Raw genomic sequence first — 16,391 nt, 5'->3', positions numbered from 1 at the left:
ATGGTGACCATGGTGGTTGCCATGGAGACCCTCGTGGTGGTTGCTATGGAGGATGCTGTGGTCCCCGGCCTTGCCATGGTGCCCGTGGTGGTTGCCATGGAGACCCTCGTGGTGGTTGCTATGGAGGATGCTGTGGTCCCCGGCCTTGCCATGGTGCCCGTGGTGGTTGCCATGGAGACCCTCGTGGTGGTTGCTATGGAGGATGCCGTGGTCCCCGGCTTTGCCATGGTGCCCGTGGTGGTTGCCATGGAGACCCTCGTGGTGGTTGCTATGGAGGATGCCGTGGTCCCCGGCCTTGCCATGGTCGCCATGGTGACCATGGTGGTTGCCATGGAGACCCTCGTGGTGGTTGCTATGGAGGATGCCGTGGTCCCCGGCTTTGCCATGGTGCCCGTGGTGGTTGCCATGGTGATGGCCGTCGTGGTGGTCGCCGTGGTGCCCGCGGCCGTTGCCATGGGGATCGGTGCCGTTGCCGTGGGGATGCAGCTGCAGCTCCAGCAGCCGGATCTTCTTCTGCAGCGCCTCCCGCAGCCCCGAGGCGTTGCGGCTCTGCCGGGAGCCCGCCACTGACCCACGGCTGCCCCATAGCCCCCCATCTGCCCCATAGCTTGCCCCACAGACCCCCATAGCCCACCCCATAGACCCCCATCTGCCCCATAGCTTGCCCCACAGACCCCCATAGCTCGCCCCATAGACCCCCATCTGCCCCCTTACCCCTCCCATCCCCCGTCTCTCCCCTGCCCCTCCCCCCAACCCCGGGCATCATTAAGCCGTTAATCCGCCCCTCCCCCCCCCGGGGTCAAACAGAGGCCGAGAAAGGGGGGGGGGGGGGGAAGGTCAGCGTGGGGGGAGGGGCATGAGGATAATGCACCCCATAGAGCCCTGCCCCATGGCCCCCATCACCCCCATTGCCCGCCCCATCACCCCCATTGCCCCATCACCCCCATTACCCCATCACCCCCATCACCCCCATTACCCCATCACCCCCATTACCCCCATTACCCCATCACCCCCATTACCCCATCACCCCCATCACCCCCATTACCCCATCACCCCCATTACCCCCATTACCCCATCGCCCCCATCACCCCCATCACCCCATTGCCCCCCCTCACCTGCAGCTCCCTCAGTCGCTGTCTCAGCCCCTCCAGCGCTCGCTGCTCCCCCCCCTCCTCTTCCTCCTCCTCCTCCTGGGCCCCCCCCCCCCCCCCTCGCAGCCTCGCAGCGCCCGAGCTTGGCCGCGAGCTCCAGCGCCGCCTCCCGCTGGCGCACGAGCGCCTCGCGCAGGCGCAGGACGGTGCCCAGCGGGTCCTGGGGACCCCCCCCCAGCTCGTAGGGGTCTTGGTACGGGCCCCCCCCCGCGCATGCGGCCTCGGCGGGGAGCGGGGTGCAGAGGAAGCGCGGGGGGGGGCGGGGGGGGGGTTCTGGCTCGCAGCGCACGAGGACCCCCCCCAGGAGCAGCAGCAGCAGCGGCAGCGCAAGGGGGGGCATGGCCGGGACCCCCCCCCCCCCCCCCCGCCCGCCCCTCTCACACCGGGACCGGGACCGGGACCGGGACCCCCCCCTCGCCCCCCCCTGTACCTGGGCGCGAGGAGCCGCGGGAGCGCGCGGCGGGAGCGGAGGGGATGAACGGGGATTAACGGGGGGGGGGTGGTGGGAGGGGCCAAGGGGGGCACGTGACCAACCGGGGGGGGGGGGGAGTGAGGAGCTGAGATTGAGCGGGGTCATTAACGGATTAATGGAGCGTTAATTGGAGATCAATGGGGCGGTAATTAGCAAGTAATGCATTATTAATTAGAGATTAATAGACATTAGAGATTAATAGACATTAATAAGGAGTTGATGAATTATTAATTATTAGTTAGAGATTAATAGGACATCAATTAGAAATTAATGTATTAAATTAATGAACTACTAATTATTAAATAGAGATTAATAGACATTAGAGGTTAATAGACATTAATAAGGAATTGATGAATTATTAATTATTAGAGATTAATAGGACATCAATTAGAAATTAATGTATTAAATTAATGAACTACTAATTAAATTAATGGAGTATTGAGATTAATGGGGCATCAATTAGAAACGAATCTTGAATTAATGAATCATTAATTACATTACTGAGGAATTAATTACAGATTAATAGAGCATTAATTAGCGATTAATGAGGCATTAATTAGAGATTAATGGGACATTAATTAGCCATTAATGGATATTATATATTAACGGGACAGTATCTGTTCATAGCTCATTAATTAGCCGTTAATAGCTCATTAATTAGAGACTGACTCGTTAACGGTTAATAGCTCATTAATCAGCGGGCAACAGCTCATTCATTGGTGACGCATTGCTCACTAATTACCAGTTAATAGCTCATTAATTAGCAGCTTATGGCTCATTAATTAGCAGGAAATGTTTCACTCATTAACGATTCATTGCTCATTAATACCTCATTAATTAGAGCTTAATAGCTCATTTATTAGCGGGCAATGGCCCATTCATCAACGATTCATTGCTCGTTAATAACCCAGTAATTAGCGGTTAATACCTCATTAATTAGCGCTTAATAACTCATTAATTAGAAGTTAATGGCCCAACAGCCCTCAATGACCGCGGGTTCCCCCCCACCTCGGGCGCGTCCATTCCCCTCATGGGGGTGCTCTGGGTGAGCCCATTGCACTGCAGGGCGGGGGGGGGCAGGGGTTTTGGGTGGTTTTAGGGGGTTTTGGGGGGGTTTTGAGGGCGGGGGGGTCCCGGGGGGGCCTCAATTCCCATTTTTCTCCTTTTTCCCCTTTATTTTGAAATCCAAAATTCCCCAAAAATACAAAAAAAATACAAAAAGAAGAGCAAGAAAAAATCAATCACAAAGGGGGGGGGGGCGCGATGACGTCATCACGTCATGACGTCACCCCCCCTCCGAGGGGGGGGTGTGTGTCAAAGGCGGGGGGGGGGGCGCAGCACTTTTGGGTCGTTGATTGTGTCAGTGGGGGGGGTCCAAAGGGGGGGCCCCCCCCCCAATAGAGGCACCAAGGGGGGGGTAAAGGGGTCCTGGGGGGGGGGGGGGTTATTGCACATGGGGGGGGCACTGTGACCCCCCCCCACCCCCTATTCATTACATGGGGGGGAAGCTCTGGGAGGGGGGCCCCCCATAAAGGAGACCCCAATAGTGGGAATGGGGGACATTGGGGAGGCCAGGGTGGGGGTATGGGGGGGTCTTTGTGGGGGGGTCAGTGGGAGGCATTGGGGGGGCCAATGGAGGTCAATGGGGGGGTCATTGGGGGGGTCAATGGGGGGGCCTTTAGGGGGAATCCCCTATGGGGGGGTCAATGGGACGTTCATTGGGGGGGTCAATGGGGGGGTCTCCTATGGGGGGGTCAATAGGGGGTTCCCCTATGAGGGGGTCAACGGGGGGTTCATTGGGGGGGTCAATGGGGGGGTCTCCTATGGGGGGGGTCAATGGGGGGTTCATTGGGGGGGTCAATGGGAGGTTCATTGGGGGGTCAATGGGGGGGTCTCCTATGGGGGGGGGTCAATGGGGGGTTCATTGGGGGGGGTCAATGGGAGGTTCATTGGGGGGTCAATGGGGGGGTCTCCTATGGGGGGGGGCAATGGGAGGTTCACTGGGGGGGTCAATGGGGGGGGTCTCCTATGGGAGGGCTCAATGGGGTGTCCCCTATGGGGGGGTCAATGGGGGGGTCCCCTATGAGGGGGTCAATGGGGGGTTCATTGGGGGGCTCAATGGGGGGGTCTCCTATGGGGGGGTCAATGGGGGGTTCATTGGGGGGCTCAATGGGGGGTCAATGGGGGGTTCATTGGGGGGTCAATGGGGGGGTCTCCTATGGGGGGGTCAATGGGGGGTTCATTGGGGGGGCTCAATGGGGGGTCAATGGGAGGTTCATTGGGGGGGTCAATGGGGGGGTCTCCTATGGGGGGGTCAATGGGGGGGGTCCCCTATGAGGGTATCACAGGGGGCCCCCCCCTACGACATCTTCCATATGGTGAGGGAGGCGGTGAGGACCCCGGCAGCGAAGAGGGTGAGGGCCTGCCAGGAGGGGGCGAGCGAGGACGACAGCAACCCGTCCTGGGGGGGGGGGGGGACACACACACACAGGGGGAGAAAGGGGGGGTCACCACGGCCCCATTGCCCCCCATGACCCCCCCATTGCCCCCCCCCTGCACTCACCCATCCGCCCTGCGCCTGGATCCAGCCCAGGACGTGCTCCCGCAGGTACTCCATGGTCCAGGCCAGGATGGTGCGGACCAGCTCCGGGAGCCTGGCACAGAGCGCCTGGGTGGGAGGAACCAATGCATGGACGGGGGGGGCACAAAGGGGGTTTGGGGGGGTTAAAGGGGTTTTGGGGGGGGGTTAAAGGGGTTTGGGGGGGGTTAAAGGGGGTTTGGGGGGGGTTAAAGGGGGTTTGGGGGGGGTTTAAAGAGGTTTGGGGGGGTTAAAGGGGTTTTGGGGGGGTTAAAGGGGGTTTTGGGGGGGTTAAAGGGGTTTGGGGGGGTTAATGGGGTTTTGGGGGGTTAAAGGGGTTTTGGGGGGGTTAAAGGGGTTTGGGGGGGTTAAAGGGGTTTTGGGGGGGCTAAAGGGGGTTTTGGGGGGGTTAAAGGGGTTTGGGGGGGTTAATGGGGTTTTGGGGGCGTTAAAGGGGGTTTTGGGGGGGTTAAAGGGGTTTTGGGGGGGTTAAAGGGGTTTTGGGGGGTTAAAGGGGTTTTGGGGGGGTTAAAGGGGGTTTTGGGGGGGTTAAAGGGGTTTGGGGGGGTTAATGGGGTTTTGGGGGGGTTAAAGGGGTTTGGGGGGGTTAAAGGGGTTTTGGGGGGGTTAAAGGGGTTTGGGGGGGGTTAAAGGGGTTTGGGGGGGTTAAAGGGGTTTTGGGGGGGTTAAAGTGGGTTTTGGGGGGGTTAAAGGGGTTTGGGGGGGTTAAAGGGGGTTTTGGGGGGTTTCAAGGGGGTTTTGGGGGGGTTAAAGGGGTTTTGGGGGGTTAAAGGGGGTTTTGGGGGGTTTCAAGGGGGTTTTGGGGGTGCCGAAGGGCTCGGGGGGGTTTTGGGGCCCGGACGCACCTTGAGCACCAGTTTGCAGGCGAAGTAGAAGAGGGCGACGACGCGGCCCCAGTTGAAGGCGCCATCGGCGAACATCTCGGCGGCCACCTTGAAGAAGAGCTCCTTGGGGGCCTCGCAGCCCACGTCCGCGATCATCCTGGGGGGGGACGGGGTCAGGACCCCCCCCTCCCCGGGCAGGGAATGGACCCGGCCGCAGCCGGCACGGCCGCAGTCGGACACCCCCATTGATACCCTCTGTAGGCGCCTATAGACCCCCATAGACCCCCCGCAGACACCCCAAAGACCCAGATAAGCACCCAATAGACAGCCCTATGGCCACCCCATAGACTCCCATAGACACCCCCATAGACTCCCTTATAGACCCCCCCATAGACATCCCATAGACCCCCCCATAGGCCCCTATAGCCCCACCACAGACCCGCATAGATCCCCTATAGACCCCCCATAGACACCCCCCCATAGGCCCCTACAGCCCCACCATAGATCCCCTATAGAACCCCCATAGACACCTCTATAAACCCCCCACTAGCCCCTATAGAATCCCCCCCATAGGCCCCTATAGCCCTACCATAGATCCCCTATAGACCCCCCATAGACGCTCCTATAAAACCCCCCTATAGAACCCTCCCATAGGCCCCTATAGCCCCACCATAGACCCCCACAGATCCCCTATAGACCCCCCATAGACACCCCCCCATAGGCCCCTATAGCCCTACCATAGACCCCCTATAGACCCCCCATAGACGCTCCTATAACCCCCCCCTATAGAACCCCCCCATAGGCCCCTATAGCCCCACCATAGATCCCCTATAGACCCCCCATAGACACCCCTATAGACCCCCCCCATAGCCCCCATAGGCACCGCTGCAGCTCCTGGTTCCGGTCCAGCTCGTCCCCGATCCGCCGCAGGCACTCGCTGAGCCGCTTCGTGTCGGGCGCGCCCCGCGCAGGCCCCGCCCCCGGGCCTGGCCCCGCCTCCGGCTCCGCCCCCAGCTCCGCCCGGCCCAGGGCGAGCGCGGCCGCGTCCCCGCAGCGCTCCACGTGATCCCGGATGAAGCTGGCGTGGAGGGAGAGCAACGGGATAACGGCGCGGGATAGCGGGATAACGGCGCGGGATAGCGGGATAACAACGTGGGATAGCGGGATAACGGCGTGGGATAGCGGGATAACGGCGCGGGATAGCGGGATAACGGCGCGGGATAGCGGGATAACAACGTGGGATAGCGGGATAACGGCGTGGGATAGCGGGATAACAACGTGGGATAGCGGGATAACAACGTGGGATATCGGGATAACAACGTGGGATAGCGGGATAACGGCGCGGGATAGCGGGATAACAACGTGCGATAGCGGGATAACAATGTGGGATAGCGGGATAACGGCGTGGGATAGCGGGATAACGGCGCGGGATAGCGGGATAACGGCGCGGGATAGCGGGATAACAACATGGGATAGCGGGATAACAACGTGGGATAGCGGGATAACGGCGTGGGATAGCGGGATAACAACGTGGGATAGCGGGATAACGGCGCGGGATTGCGGGATAACGGCGTGGGATAGCGGGATAACAACGTGGGATAGCGGGATAACGGCGTGGGATAGCGGGATAACAACGTGGGATAGCGGGATAACGGCGCGGGATAGCGGGATAACGGCGTGGGATAGCGGGATAACGGGAGGGGATAGCGGGATAACGGCGCGGGATAGCGGGATAACGGCGCGGGATAGCGGGATAACAACGTGCGATAGCGGGATAACGGCGCGGGATAGCGGGATAACAACGTGGGATAGCGGGATAACGGCGCGGGATAGCGGGATAACGGCGTGGGATAGCGGGATAACGGCGTGGGATAGCGGGATAACAACGTGGGATAGCGGGATAACGGCGTGGGATAGCGGGATAACGGCGTGGGATAGCGGGATAACGGCGTGCGATAGCGGGATAACAACGTGGGATAGCGGGATAACGGCGCGGGATAGCGGGATAACGGCGTGGGATAGCGGGATAACGGCGTGGGATAGCGGGATAACGGCGTGGGATAGCGGGATAACGGCGCGGGATAGCGGGATAACAACGTGGGATAGCGGGATAACAACGTGGGATAGCGGGATAACGGCGCGGGATAGCGGGATAACGGCGTGGGATAGCGGGATAACGGCGCGGGATAGCGGGATAACAACGTGGGATAGCGGGATAACGGCGTGGGATAGCGGGATATCAACGTGGGATAGCGGGATAACAACGTGGGATAGCGGGATAACGGCGTGGGATAGCGGGATAGCAACGTGGGATAGCGGGATAACAACGTGGGATAGCGGGATAACGGCGTGGGATATCGGGATAACAACGTGGGATAGCGGGATAACGGCGCGGGATAGCGGGATAACAACGTGGGATAGCGGGATAACGGCGTGGGATAGCGGGATAATAACTCAGTCCCATAACTTGGGGTCCCCCCCATAGAACCCCCATAGCCCCCTATAGACCCCCCCTATAGAGCCCCCATAGCCCCCTACAGACCCCCCTATAGACCCCCAATAGAACCCCCACGGCCCCCTATAGACCCCCCATAGCCCCCTATAGACCCCCATAGCGCCCTATAGAGCCCCCCGTACAACCGCCATAGTGCCCTATAGACCTCCCCTATAAAACGCCCCTAGCCCCCTACAGACCCCCTATAGCCCCCCCCCCCCGAACCCCTCCATGGACCCGCCCATCGCCCCCTCACCCCCGCAGCAGCAGCGCCCCCGTCCTCATGATCTGCTCCGACGAGGCCACTGCAAACCGGGGGGGGGGGTCGGGGTCACTCCCGGTTCCCCCCCCCCCCATCGTTCCCGTTCCCGCCCCCCCCCCGGGCCCTCCCATCTCACCGCCGCCGGGGGGGGGGTCGGGTTCTCTGCAGCCGTCGCCGCCCCCCCCCGCGTCACCGCCGCCGCCGCCGTTCCCGGCCGCGCCTCCCCCCCCCGCGGCCTCCGCGTTGGTTCCGCCCCCGCCGCCGCCGCCGCCGCCGCCCCCTCCCCGCTGCGCCGCTGCCGCCGCCGCCGCCGCCATCTTGGCGCCCGCAACACGTGGCCCCTTTCCGCGCACGGCGTCACGTCCTGGTCACGTGAGGCGGGAGACGGAGGGGTGGGTCACATGGGCACAGCGTCGCTATGGTGACGGAAGGGCGGGGTTACCCCCCCCGTTGCTATGGTAACCGAGGGGCGGTGGGGGGGGGGGGAAGCGGGACCGGCGCCTCCGCGCCAGCCAATAGGAGCCTGAGGCAGCGCGGGCCAATGGGGAGGGGGAGTGTGGGGAAAGGCGACCAATGGGGAGCGTTCCCGCGCTCTTCGGGTTGGGGGCGCGCAGTGGGGTCCCCTATAGGGGGGTATTGGGGCCCCCATGGGTGCTATGGGGGGCTATAGGGGTCTATGGGCGGTCTTTGGGTTGGGGGGGGCTACGGGGGTCTACGCGCACCCCATAGCCCCCTATAGCCCCCCATAGGCACCCCATAGGCACCCATTGGCTCCCCCTATAGCACCCCATGGGCGCCCCACGTGACCCCACCCAACTTCCGCCCCCCCACCCAGGCGCTTCCTGCCCCTGCGGGGAGCACCCACAGAGAGCGGAGGTGGGGGGGCCGTGGGGCCCTATGGGTGCTATAGGGGTCTATAGGGCTTCTATGGGGGCCTATGGGGGTCTATAGGGCTTCTATGGGGGGTCTATAGGGGTGTATAGGGGTCTATAGGGGTCTATACGGGTCTATGGGTGTCTATAGGGGTCTATGGGGTGTCTATAGGGATCTATAGGGTTCTATAGGGGTCCATGGCCCCATAGCGGGTGCTGATCCCCCCCTCCTCTCCCATGGGTGCAGCCAATGGGGCCCAGGGGCTGCCTGGGCCTGGCCAGGAGCTTCCTCTGCCTCTGCAACAGCGTGGCCGTGGTGAGCATCCATGGGGGCTATGGGGCTATGGGGCTATGGGGCTATGGGGGCTATGGGGCTATGGGGCTATGGGGCTATGGGGGCTATGGGGCTATGGGGCTATGGGGGCTATGGGGCTATGGGGCTATGGGGGCTATGGGGGCTATGGGGCTATGGGGGCTATGGGGGGCTATGGGGGCTATGGGGCTATGGGGCTATGGGGGCTATGGGGGCTATGGGGCTATGGGGGCTATGGGGGGCTATGGGGCTATGGGGCTATGGGGGCTATGGGGGGCTATGGGGGGCTATGGGGGCTATGGGGGGCTATGGGGCTATGGGGGGCTATGGGGGGCTATGGGGCTATGGGGGCTATGGGGGGCTATGGGGCTATGGGGCTATGGGGGCTATGGGGGGCTATGGGGGGCTATGGGGGGCTATGGGGGCTATGGGGGCTATGGGGGGCTATGGGGGCTATGGGGGGCTATGGGGCTATGGGGGGCTATGGGGCTATGGGGCTATGGGGGGCTATGGGGCTATGGGGGGCTATGGGGGCTATGGGGCTATGGGGGCTATGGGGCTATGGGGGGCTATGGGGCTATGGGGGGCTATGGGGCTATGGGGGCTATGGGGGCTATAGGGGCTATGGGGGCTATGGGGCTATGGGGGGCTATGGGGCTATGGGGCTATGGGGGCTATGGGGGCTATGGGGCTATGGGGGCTATGGGGGCTATGGGGCTATGGGGGCTGTGGGGACTGTGGGGGCTATGGGGGCTATGGGGCTATGGGGGCTATGGGGGCTATGGGGCTATGGGGGCTATGGGGGCTATGGGGCTATGGGGCTATGGGGCTATGGGGGCTATAGGGATCTTTGGGTTCTTTGGGTGCTATGGGGGCAATGGGGTCTATAGGGGCTATGGGGGCTATGGGGTCTATAGGGGTCAATGAGTGCTATGGGGTCCTTGGGTGCTATGGGGGGCTATGGGTGCTATGGGATCTATAGGTGTCAATGGGTTCTATGGGGTCTATAGGGGCTATAGGGGTCATTGGGTGCTCTGGGTGCTCTGTTCCCCCCCCCCCAGCTTTTAGGGTCCCTCCTTGTGGCCTTGGGCCTCTGGGCCTTCCTTGACCGATGGAGCCTCAGCTGGGTGCTGGGTACGAACCCCCCCATGGGGCACCCCATAACCTATGGGGCACCCCATAACCTATGGGGCACCCCCTCTATGGGGCACCCCATAACCTATGGGGCACCCCCTCTATGGGGCACCCCTATCTATGGGGCACCCCCTCTATGGGGCACCCCCTCTATGGGGCACCCCTATCTATGGGGCACCCCCTCTATGGGGCACCCCCTCTATGGGGCACCCCTATCTATGGGGCACCCCCTCTATGGGGCACCCCTATCTATGGGGCACCCCCTCTATGGGGCAGCCCCACTCATGCCCCCCCCCGTTCCCCCCCCAGGGTCTCCGCTCTTGGCGCTCCGGGGCTGGGCCTGGCTCTGGTTGGGGGTCGGAGGCGGCGCCGTGGCCTTGGGGGCCCTGGGGGGCATCGGGGCCCTGCGGGGGGGCAGGGTCCTGCTGGGGCTGGTGCGTGGGGGGGGGCGGGGGGGGAGGGGGGGATGGGGGGAGGGGGGGGGAGGGGGAGGGGAGGGGGGAATGGGGGGAGGGGGGATGGGGGGGAGGGGGAGGATGGGGGGAGGGGGGATGGGGGGGAGGGGGAAGGAGGGAGGAGGGGAGGATGTGGGGGAGGGGGGGATGGGGGACTTCTGGGGCTGGGGGGGGCACACGTGGGGCCTGCCCCATACATTCTCCTGCCCCCATCTCTGCCCCCTAAGTACTTCGGGGCCCTGCTGCTGCTCTTCACTGCCCAGATCACGGTGGGGGTCATCGTCTACACCCAGCGCGGCAACGTGAGTGCTATGGGGCAGGGCTATGCTATGGGGCAGGGCTATGGGGCAGGGCTATGCTATGGGGCAGGGCTATGGGGCAGGGCCGTGCTATGGGGCCGGGCTATGGGGCAGGGCCGTGCTATGGGGCAGGGCTGTGCTATGGGGCAGGGCTATGCTATGGGGCAGGGCTATGGGGCAGGGCTATGCTATGGGGCAGGGCTATGGGGCAGGGCCGTGCTATGGGGCAGGGCTATGGGGCAGGGCCGTGCTATGGGGCAGGGCTATGCTATGGGGCAGGGCTATGGGGCAGGGCCGTGCTATGGGGCAGGGCTATGCTATGGGGCCGTGCTATGGGGCAGGGCCGTGCTATGGGGCAGGGCTATGCTATGGGGCAGGGCCGTGCTATGGGGCAGGGCCGTGCTATGGGGCAGGGCTATGCTATGGGGCAGGGCTATGGGGCAGGGCCGTGCTATGGGGCAGGGCTATGCTATGGGGCCGTGCTATGGGGCAGGGCCGTGCTATGGGGCAGGGCTATGCTATGGGGCCGTGCTATGGGGCGGGGCCGTGCTATGGGGCAGGGCTATGCTATGGGGCCGTGCTATGGGGCAGGGCCGTGCTATGGGGCAGGGCTATGCTATGGGGCCGTGCTATGGGGCAGGGCCGTGCTATGGGGCAGGGCTATGCTATGGGGCCGTGCTATGGGGCAGGGCCGTGCTATGGGGCCGTGCTATGGGGCGGGGCCGTGCTATGGGGCAGGGCTATGCTATGGGGCCGGGCCGTGCTATGGGGCTGGGCTCCCTCTGCCCCCCAGGTGTTCTCCAAGCTGGCGGCGCACGCGCGGGACCTGATCCAGGGGTACCCGGCCCAGGGGCCCCCCAGGGAGCCCCACGAGGGCTGGGACCTCGTCCAGCAACAGGTGAGCCCCATAGAGCCCCATAGCACCCATACAGCCCCATAGAGCCCCATAGCACCCATACAGCCCCATAGCACCCATACAGCCCCATAGCACCCATAGAGCCCCATAGCACCCATAGAGCCCCATAGCACCCATAGCACCCATAGAGCCCCATAGAGCCCCATAGCACACATAGAGCCCCATAGAGCCCCATAGAGTCCCATAGAGACCCATAGAGCCCATAGAGCCCCATAGCACCCATAGAACCCATAGAGCCCCATAGAGCCACATAGCACCCATAGCACCCATAGAGCCCCATAGAGCGCCATAGTGCCCATAGAGACCCATAGAGCCCCATAGTGCCCATAGAGCCCCATAGCACCCATAGCACCCATAGAGCCCCATAGCACCGATAGAGCCCCATAGAGACCCATAGCACCCATACAGCCCCATAGAGCCCCATAGCACCCATACAGCCCCATAGAGCCCCATAGCACCCATACAGCCCCATAGCACCCATACAGCCCCATAGCACCCATACAGCCCCATAGCACCCATAGAGGCCCATAGCACCCATAGAGCCCCATAGAGACCCATAGCACCCATAGCACCCATACAGCCCCATAGAGCCCCATAGCACCCATAGAGACCTATTGACTCGTAGCATCCATAGAGACCCATGGGCCCCATAGCCCCCATTGACCCCATTGTCCTGCAGCTCCATTGCTGTGGCTGGGCCGGGCCCCAGGACTGGAGCCCCCCCGGGGCCGTCGCCTGCTCCTGCCTTGCCCCCAACAGCACCCAAGGGACCCCCCCGCGCCTGCCCCACGGCCGCTGCCCCACGGCGGCACCACAGGAGCTGTTCCCTGTGGTGAGACCCATTGGCACCCATTGATACCCACTGATACCCATTGATACCCATTGGCATCCATTGATACCCACTGATACCCATTGATACCCATTGGCACCCATTGATACCCACTGATACCCACTGATACCCATTGGCACCCATTGATACCCATTGATACCCATTGGCACCCATTGATACCCACTGATACCCATTGATACCCATTGGCACCCATTGATACCCACTGATACCCATTGATACCCATTGGCATCCATTGATACCCACTGATACCCATTGATACCCATTGGCACCCATTGATACCCACTGATACCCATTGATACCCATTGATACCCATTGGGCCCATTGATACCCATTGATACCCATTGGGCCCATTGGCACCCATTGATACCCACTGATACCCATTGATACCCATTGAGCCCATTGGCACCCATTGATACCCATTGATACCCATTGATACCCATTGATACACATTGACCCCATTGATACCCATTGATACCCATTGACCCCATTGATACCCATTGACCCCCATTGATACCCATTGGCACCCATTGATATCCATTGATACCCATTGATACTCATTGATACCCATTGGGCCCATTGATACCCATTGAGCCCATTGATACCCATTGATACCCATTGACCCCATTGATACCCATTGAGCCCATTGATACCCATTGATACCCATTGATACCCATTGACCCCATTGATACCCATTGACCCCCGTTGATACCCATTGGCACCCATTGATATCCATTGATACCCATTGATACTCATTGATACCCATTGGGCCCATTGATACCCATTGATACTCATTGATACCCATTGATGCCCATTGATACCCATTGATGCCCATTGAGCCCATTGATACCCAGATACCCATTGATACCCATTGATATCCATTGGCATTTGTTGATACCCATTGACACCTTTTGGCACCCGTTGCCCCCATTGCCCCCATTGCTCCCCATTGCTCCGCATTGTCCCCATTGCCCCCATTGCCCCCATTGCCCCCATTGCCCCCATTGCTCCCATTAACCCCATTGCCCCCCATTGCTCCCCATTGCCCCCATTGCCCCCCATTGCCCCCATTGCCCCCCATTGCCCCCATTGCTCCCATTAACCCCATTGCCCCCCATTGCTCCCCATTGCCCCCCATTGCCCCCATGGCCCCCATTGTCCCCATTACCCCCATTGCCCCCATTACCCCCATTGCCCCCCATTGCCCCCCATTGCCCCCATTGCCCCCATTGCCCCCATTGCCCCCCATTGCCCCCATTGTCCCCATTGCCCCCATTGCCCCAGGGCTGTGCTGAGGGCGCCCGGCGCTGGCTGGCTCAGAACCTGCTCTCGGTGCTTGCGGTCGGCCTTGGCTGTGGCCTCGTGGAGGTGAGGAGTGGGGCTGGGCTATGGGGCAGGAGGGGCTGGGGCTGCCTGGGAGGCGGGACAGGGTCTATGGGGCACTCTATGGGGCACTCCATGGGGCACTCTATGGGGCACTCCATGGGGCACTCCATGGGGCACTCCATGGGGCACTCCATGGGGCACTCTATGGGGCAGTCCATGGGGCAGTCCATGCTCTATGGGGAGCTCTATTGGTCTATGGGGCACTCTATGGGTCTATGGGGCTGCCAATGGATCTATGGGGCACTCTATGGGGCACTTTACGGGGCACTCTATGGGGCAGTCCATGCTCTATGGGGCACTCTATGGGCCAGTCCATGCTCTATGGGGCACTCCATGCTGTATGGGGCGCTCCATGGGTCTATGGGGCCCTCTATGGGCCTATGGGACGCTATGGGGCAGTCCATGCTCTATGGGGCACTCTATTTGGCACTCTATGGGTCTACGGAGCTCTCTATGGGTCTCTCTATGCCTCTATGGGGCAGTCTATGGGTCTACAGGGCAGTCTATGGGGCTCTCTGTGGGTCTATGGGGCTCTCTCTGGGGCTCTCTGTGGGTCAGCCCATGCTCTAGGGGGCGCTCTCTCCCCCCAGCTGCTGCTCCTGCTGCTCTCGATGTTCCTCATCCGGAACCTGGACCCGGACGAGCCCCCGATGGCGCCATGAGCTTGGCTCCGCCCCTTCCCCCGCTTCAGCCAATAAAACATCAGGAACTGGCAGCGCCGACCAATGAGAGCGGGGAGGGGGCGGGACCAAGCCCGCTTCCCACACGGGGCGTGGCTTGGGGGTAGGACATGCCCATTTATGGGCAGCTCGCAGCCCCGCCTCTTTCCCCTCAAGACCCCCCCTTTAGCCACGCCCCCCTCCCTTGTGATTGGTCCAGCCCCTCGGAGCGGGAACAGCTCGAGCGTGGCTCCGCCCCTTTCTCCTCAGGAAGCCCTCTTGGCCACGCCCACTGCGTTGTGATTGGCCTCGCCCCTCTCGGGCGGGAACGGCTCGCGCTGAGCCCCGCCCCTCGGTGGAGATCCCGGCTTGTGATTGGCTCAGCCCCTGCAGGCGGGAACGGCTCGCGCTCAGCTCCGCCCCTCTCCCCTCACCTCAGGGACCCCCCCCCCCCCCCACCTCCGGCCATGGCGGCGCCGCCGCCGCTGGAGGCGGCCCCGGGCGGGTCCCGGCCCCGATCCCGATCCCGATCCCGGTCCCGGTCCCGGCCCCGCGCGGGGGGAGCGGGCGAGGGGGGGGGAGCCCCGGAAGCGGCCCCGGCCCCGGCGCGGGGGGAGCCCGGGAGCGGCTCCGGGCTGGAATTTGTGCTCGATGCCACCTTTGACGCTTGCGACCCCCAGAGGACAGGTACGGACCCATAGAGACCCATAGGGACCCATAGGGACCTCATAGGGACCCATAGAGACCCATAGGGACCCATAGGGACCTCATAGGGACCCATAGAGACCCAGAGAGAGACCCATAGGGACCCATAGGGACCCATAGGGACCCATAGAGACCCATAGGGACCCATAGAGAGACCCATAGGGACCCATAGAGACCCATAGGGACCCATAGGGACCCATAGAGAGACCCATAGGGACCCAGAGAGACCATAGAGACCCATAGGGACCCCATAGGGACCCAGAGAGACCCATAGGGACCCATAGAGAGACCCATAGGGACCCAGAGAGACCATAGAGACCCATAGGGACCCCATAGGGACCCAGAGAGACCCATAGGGACCCATAGAGAGACCCATAGAGAGACCCATAGGGACCCCATAGGGACCCAGAGAGACCCATAGGGACCCAGAGGGACCCATAGGGACCCATAGGGATCCAGAGAGACCCATAGAGACCCATAGAGAGACCCATAGGGACCCATAGAGACCCATAGGGACCCAGAGAGACCCAGAGGGACCCATAGGGACCCAGAGAGACCCATAGGGACCCCATAGGGATCCAGAGAGACCCATAGAGACCCATAGGGACACAGAGAGACCCATAGGGACCCATAGAGACCCATACGGACCCAGACAGACCCCATAGCGACCCATAGAGAGAGCCCCATAGGGACCCCATAGAACCCCCATAGAGACCATAGAGCCCCACCGAGCCCCACAGACCCCCATAGAGCGGCGCAGAGCGGGCACAGCGTCCCTGAGCGCCCCCTGCCGGCAGGCCGCGTGCCCGCCGCGCGGGTCCTCCAGTACCTGGCGGCCGTGACCGGGCGCAGCGCGGGCGAGCGGCGCCTGCGCGCTCTGGGCTCCATGCTGGAGGCGGCGGCGGCGGCGGCGGCGGCGGGCGCGGGGCTGGAGCGGGCCGCGTTCCACAGCGTCATGGGGCGGTGGATCCAGCGGTGCCGCAGGTCAGTGAGCGCCGCAGGC

The 16,391-nt window shown here is 62.3% G+C and overlaps 2 protein-coding genes across 2 annotated transcripts; one reads left to right on the top strand and one right to left on the bottom strand.

Annotated features, from left to right (window-relative positions):
- Window positions 1-3,801: 3,801 nt before the first annotated feature.
- Window positions 3,802-7,889, bottom strand: BAX (BCL2 associated X, apoptosis regulator). The gene is made up of 5 exons (XM_080639906.1): window positions 7,797-7,889; window positions 5,930-6,124; window positions 5,068-5,203; window positions 4,187-4,291; window positions 3,802-4,084 (listed from the first exon to the last, which is right to left on the bottom strand). Exons 1-5 carry the CDS (start codon window positions 7,823-7,825, stop codon window positions 3,983-3,985), a joined length of 567 nt encoding a protein of 188 aa, XP_080496032.1. The 5' UTR covers window positions 7,826-7,889; the 3' UTR covers window positions 3,802-3,982.
- On the top strand, window positions 7,824-14,738 carry LOC308232670 (uncharacterized protein; the record flags this gene model as incomplete). Its single annotated transcript, XM_080639903.1, has 8 exons — window positions 7,824-8,194; window positions 8,638-8,689; window positions 10,056-10,121; window positions 10,804-10,878; window positions 11,669-11,773; window positions 12,471-12,623; window positions 13,923-14,006; window positions 14,615-14,738. The coding sequence occupies 8 exons, from the start codon at window positions 7,824-7,826 to the stop codon at window positions 14,684-14,686; spliced, it is 978 nt and encodes a 325-aa protein (XP_080496029.1). The 3' UTR covers window positions 14,687-14,738.
- Between the last annotated feature and the right edge of the window lie 1,653 nt (window positions 14,739-16,391).

This window comes from Psittacula echo (assembly GCF_963264785.1).
Source record: "Psittacula echo genome assembly, contig: SCAFFOLD_141, whole genome shotgun sequence".
NCBI classification, from domain to species: domain Eukaryota; kingdom Metazoa; phylum Chordata; class Aves; order Psittaciformes; family Psittacidae; genus Psittacula; species Psittacula echo.
The sequence above is the reverse complement of the archived record's forward strand: the minus strand, read 5'-3'. Positions and strand labels throughout refer to the sequence as shown.

Excerpts from the sequence above, each read along its gene's own strand:
- BAX (XM_080639906.1), bottom strand. The coding sequence starts at position 7,825 with ATGAGGACGGGGGCGCTGCTGCTGCGGGG. Across the intron at positions 5,204-5,929 it reads CGGAACCAGGAGCTGCAGCG|GATGATCGCGGACGTGGGCT; the intron begins GTGCCTATGGGG and ends GTCCCCCCCCAG. Across the intron at positions 4,292-5,067 it reads CCTGCAAACTGGTGCTCAAG|GCGCTCTGTGCCAGGCTCCC; the intron begins GTGCGTCCGGGC and ends CCTCCCACCCAG.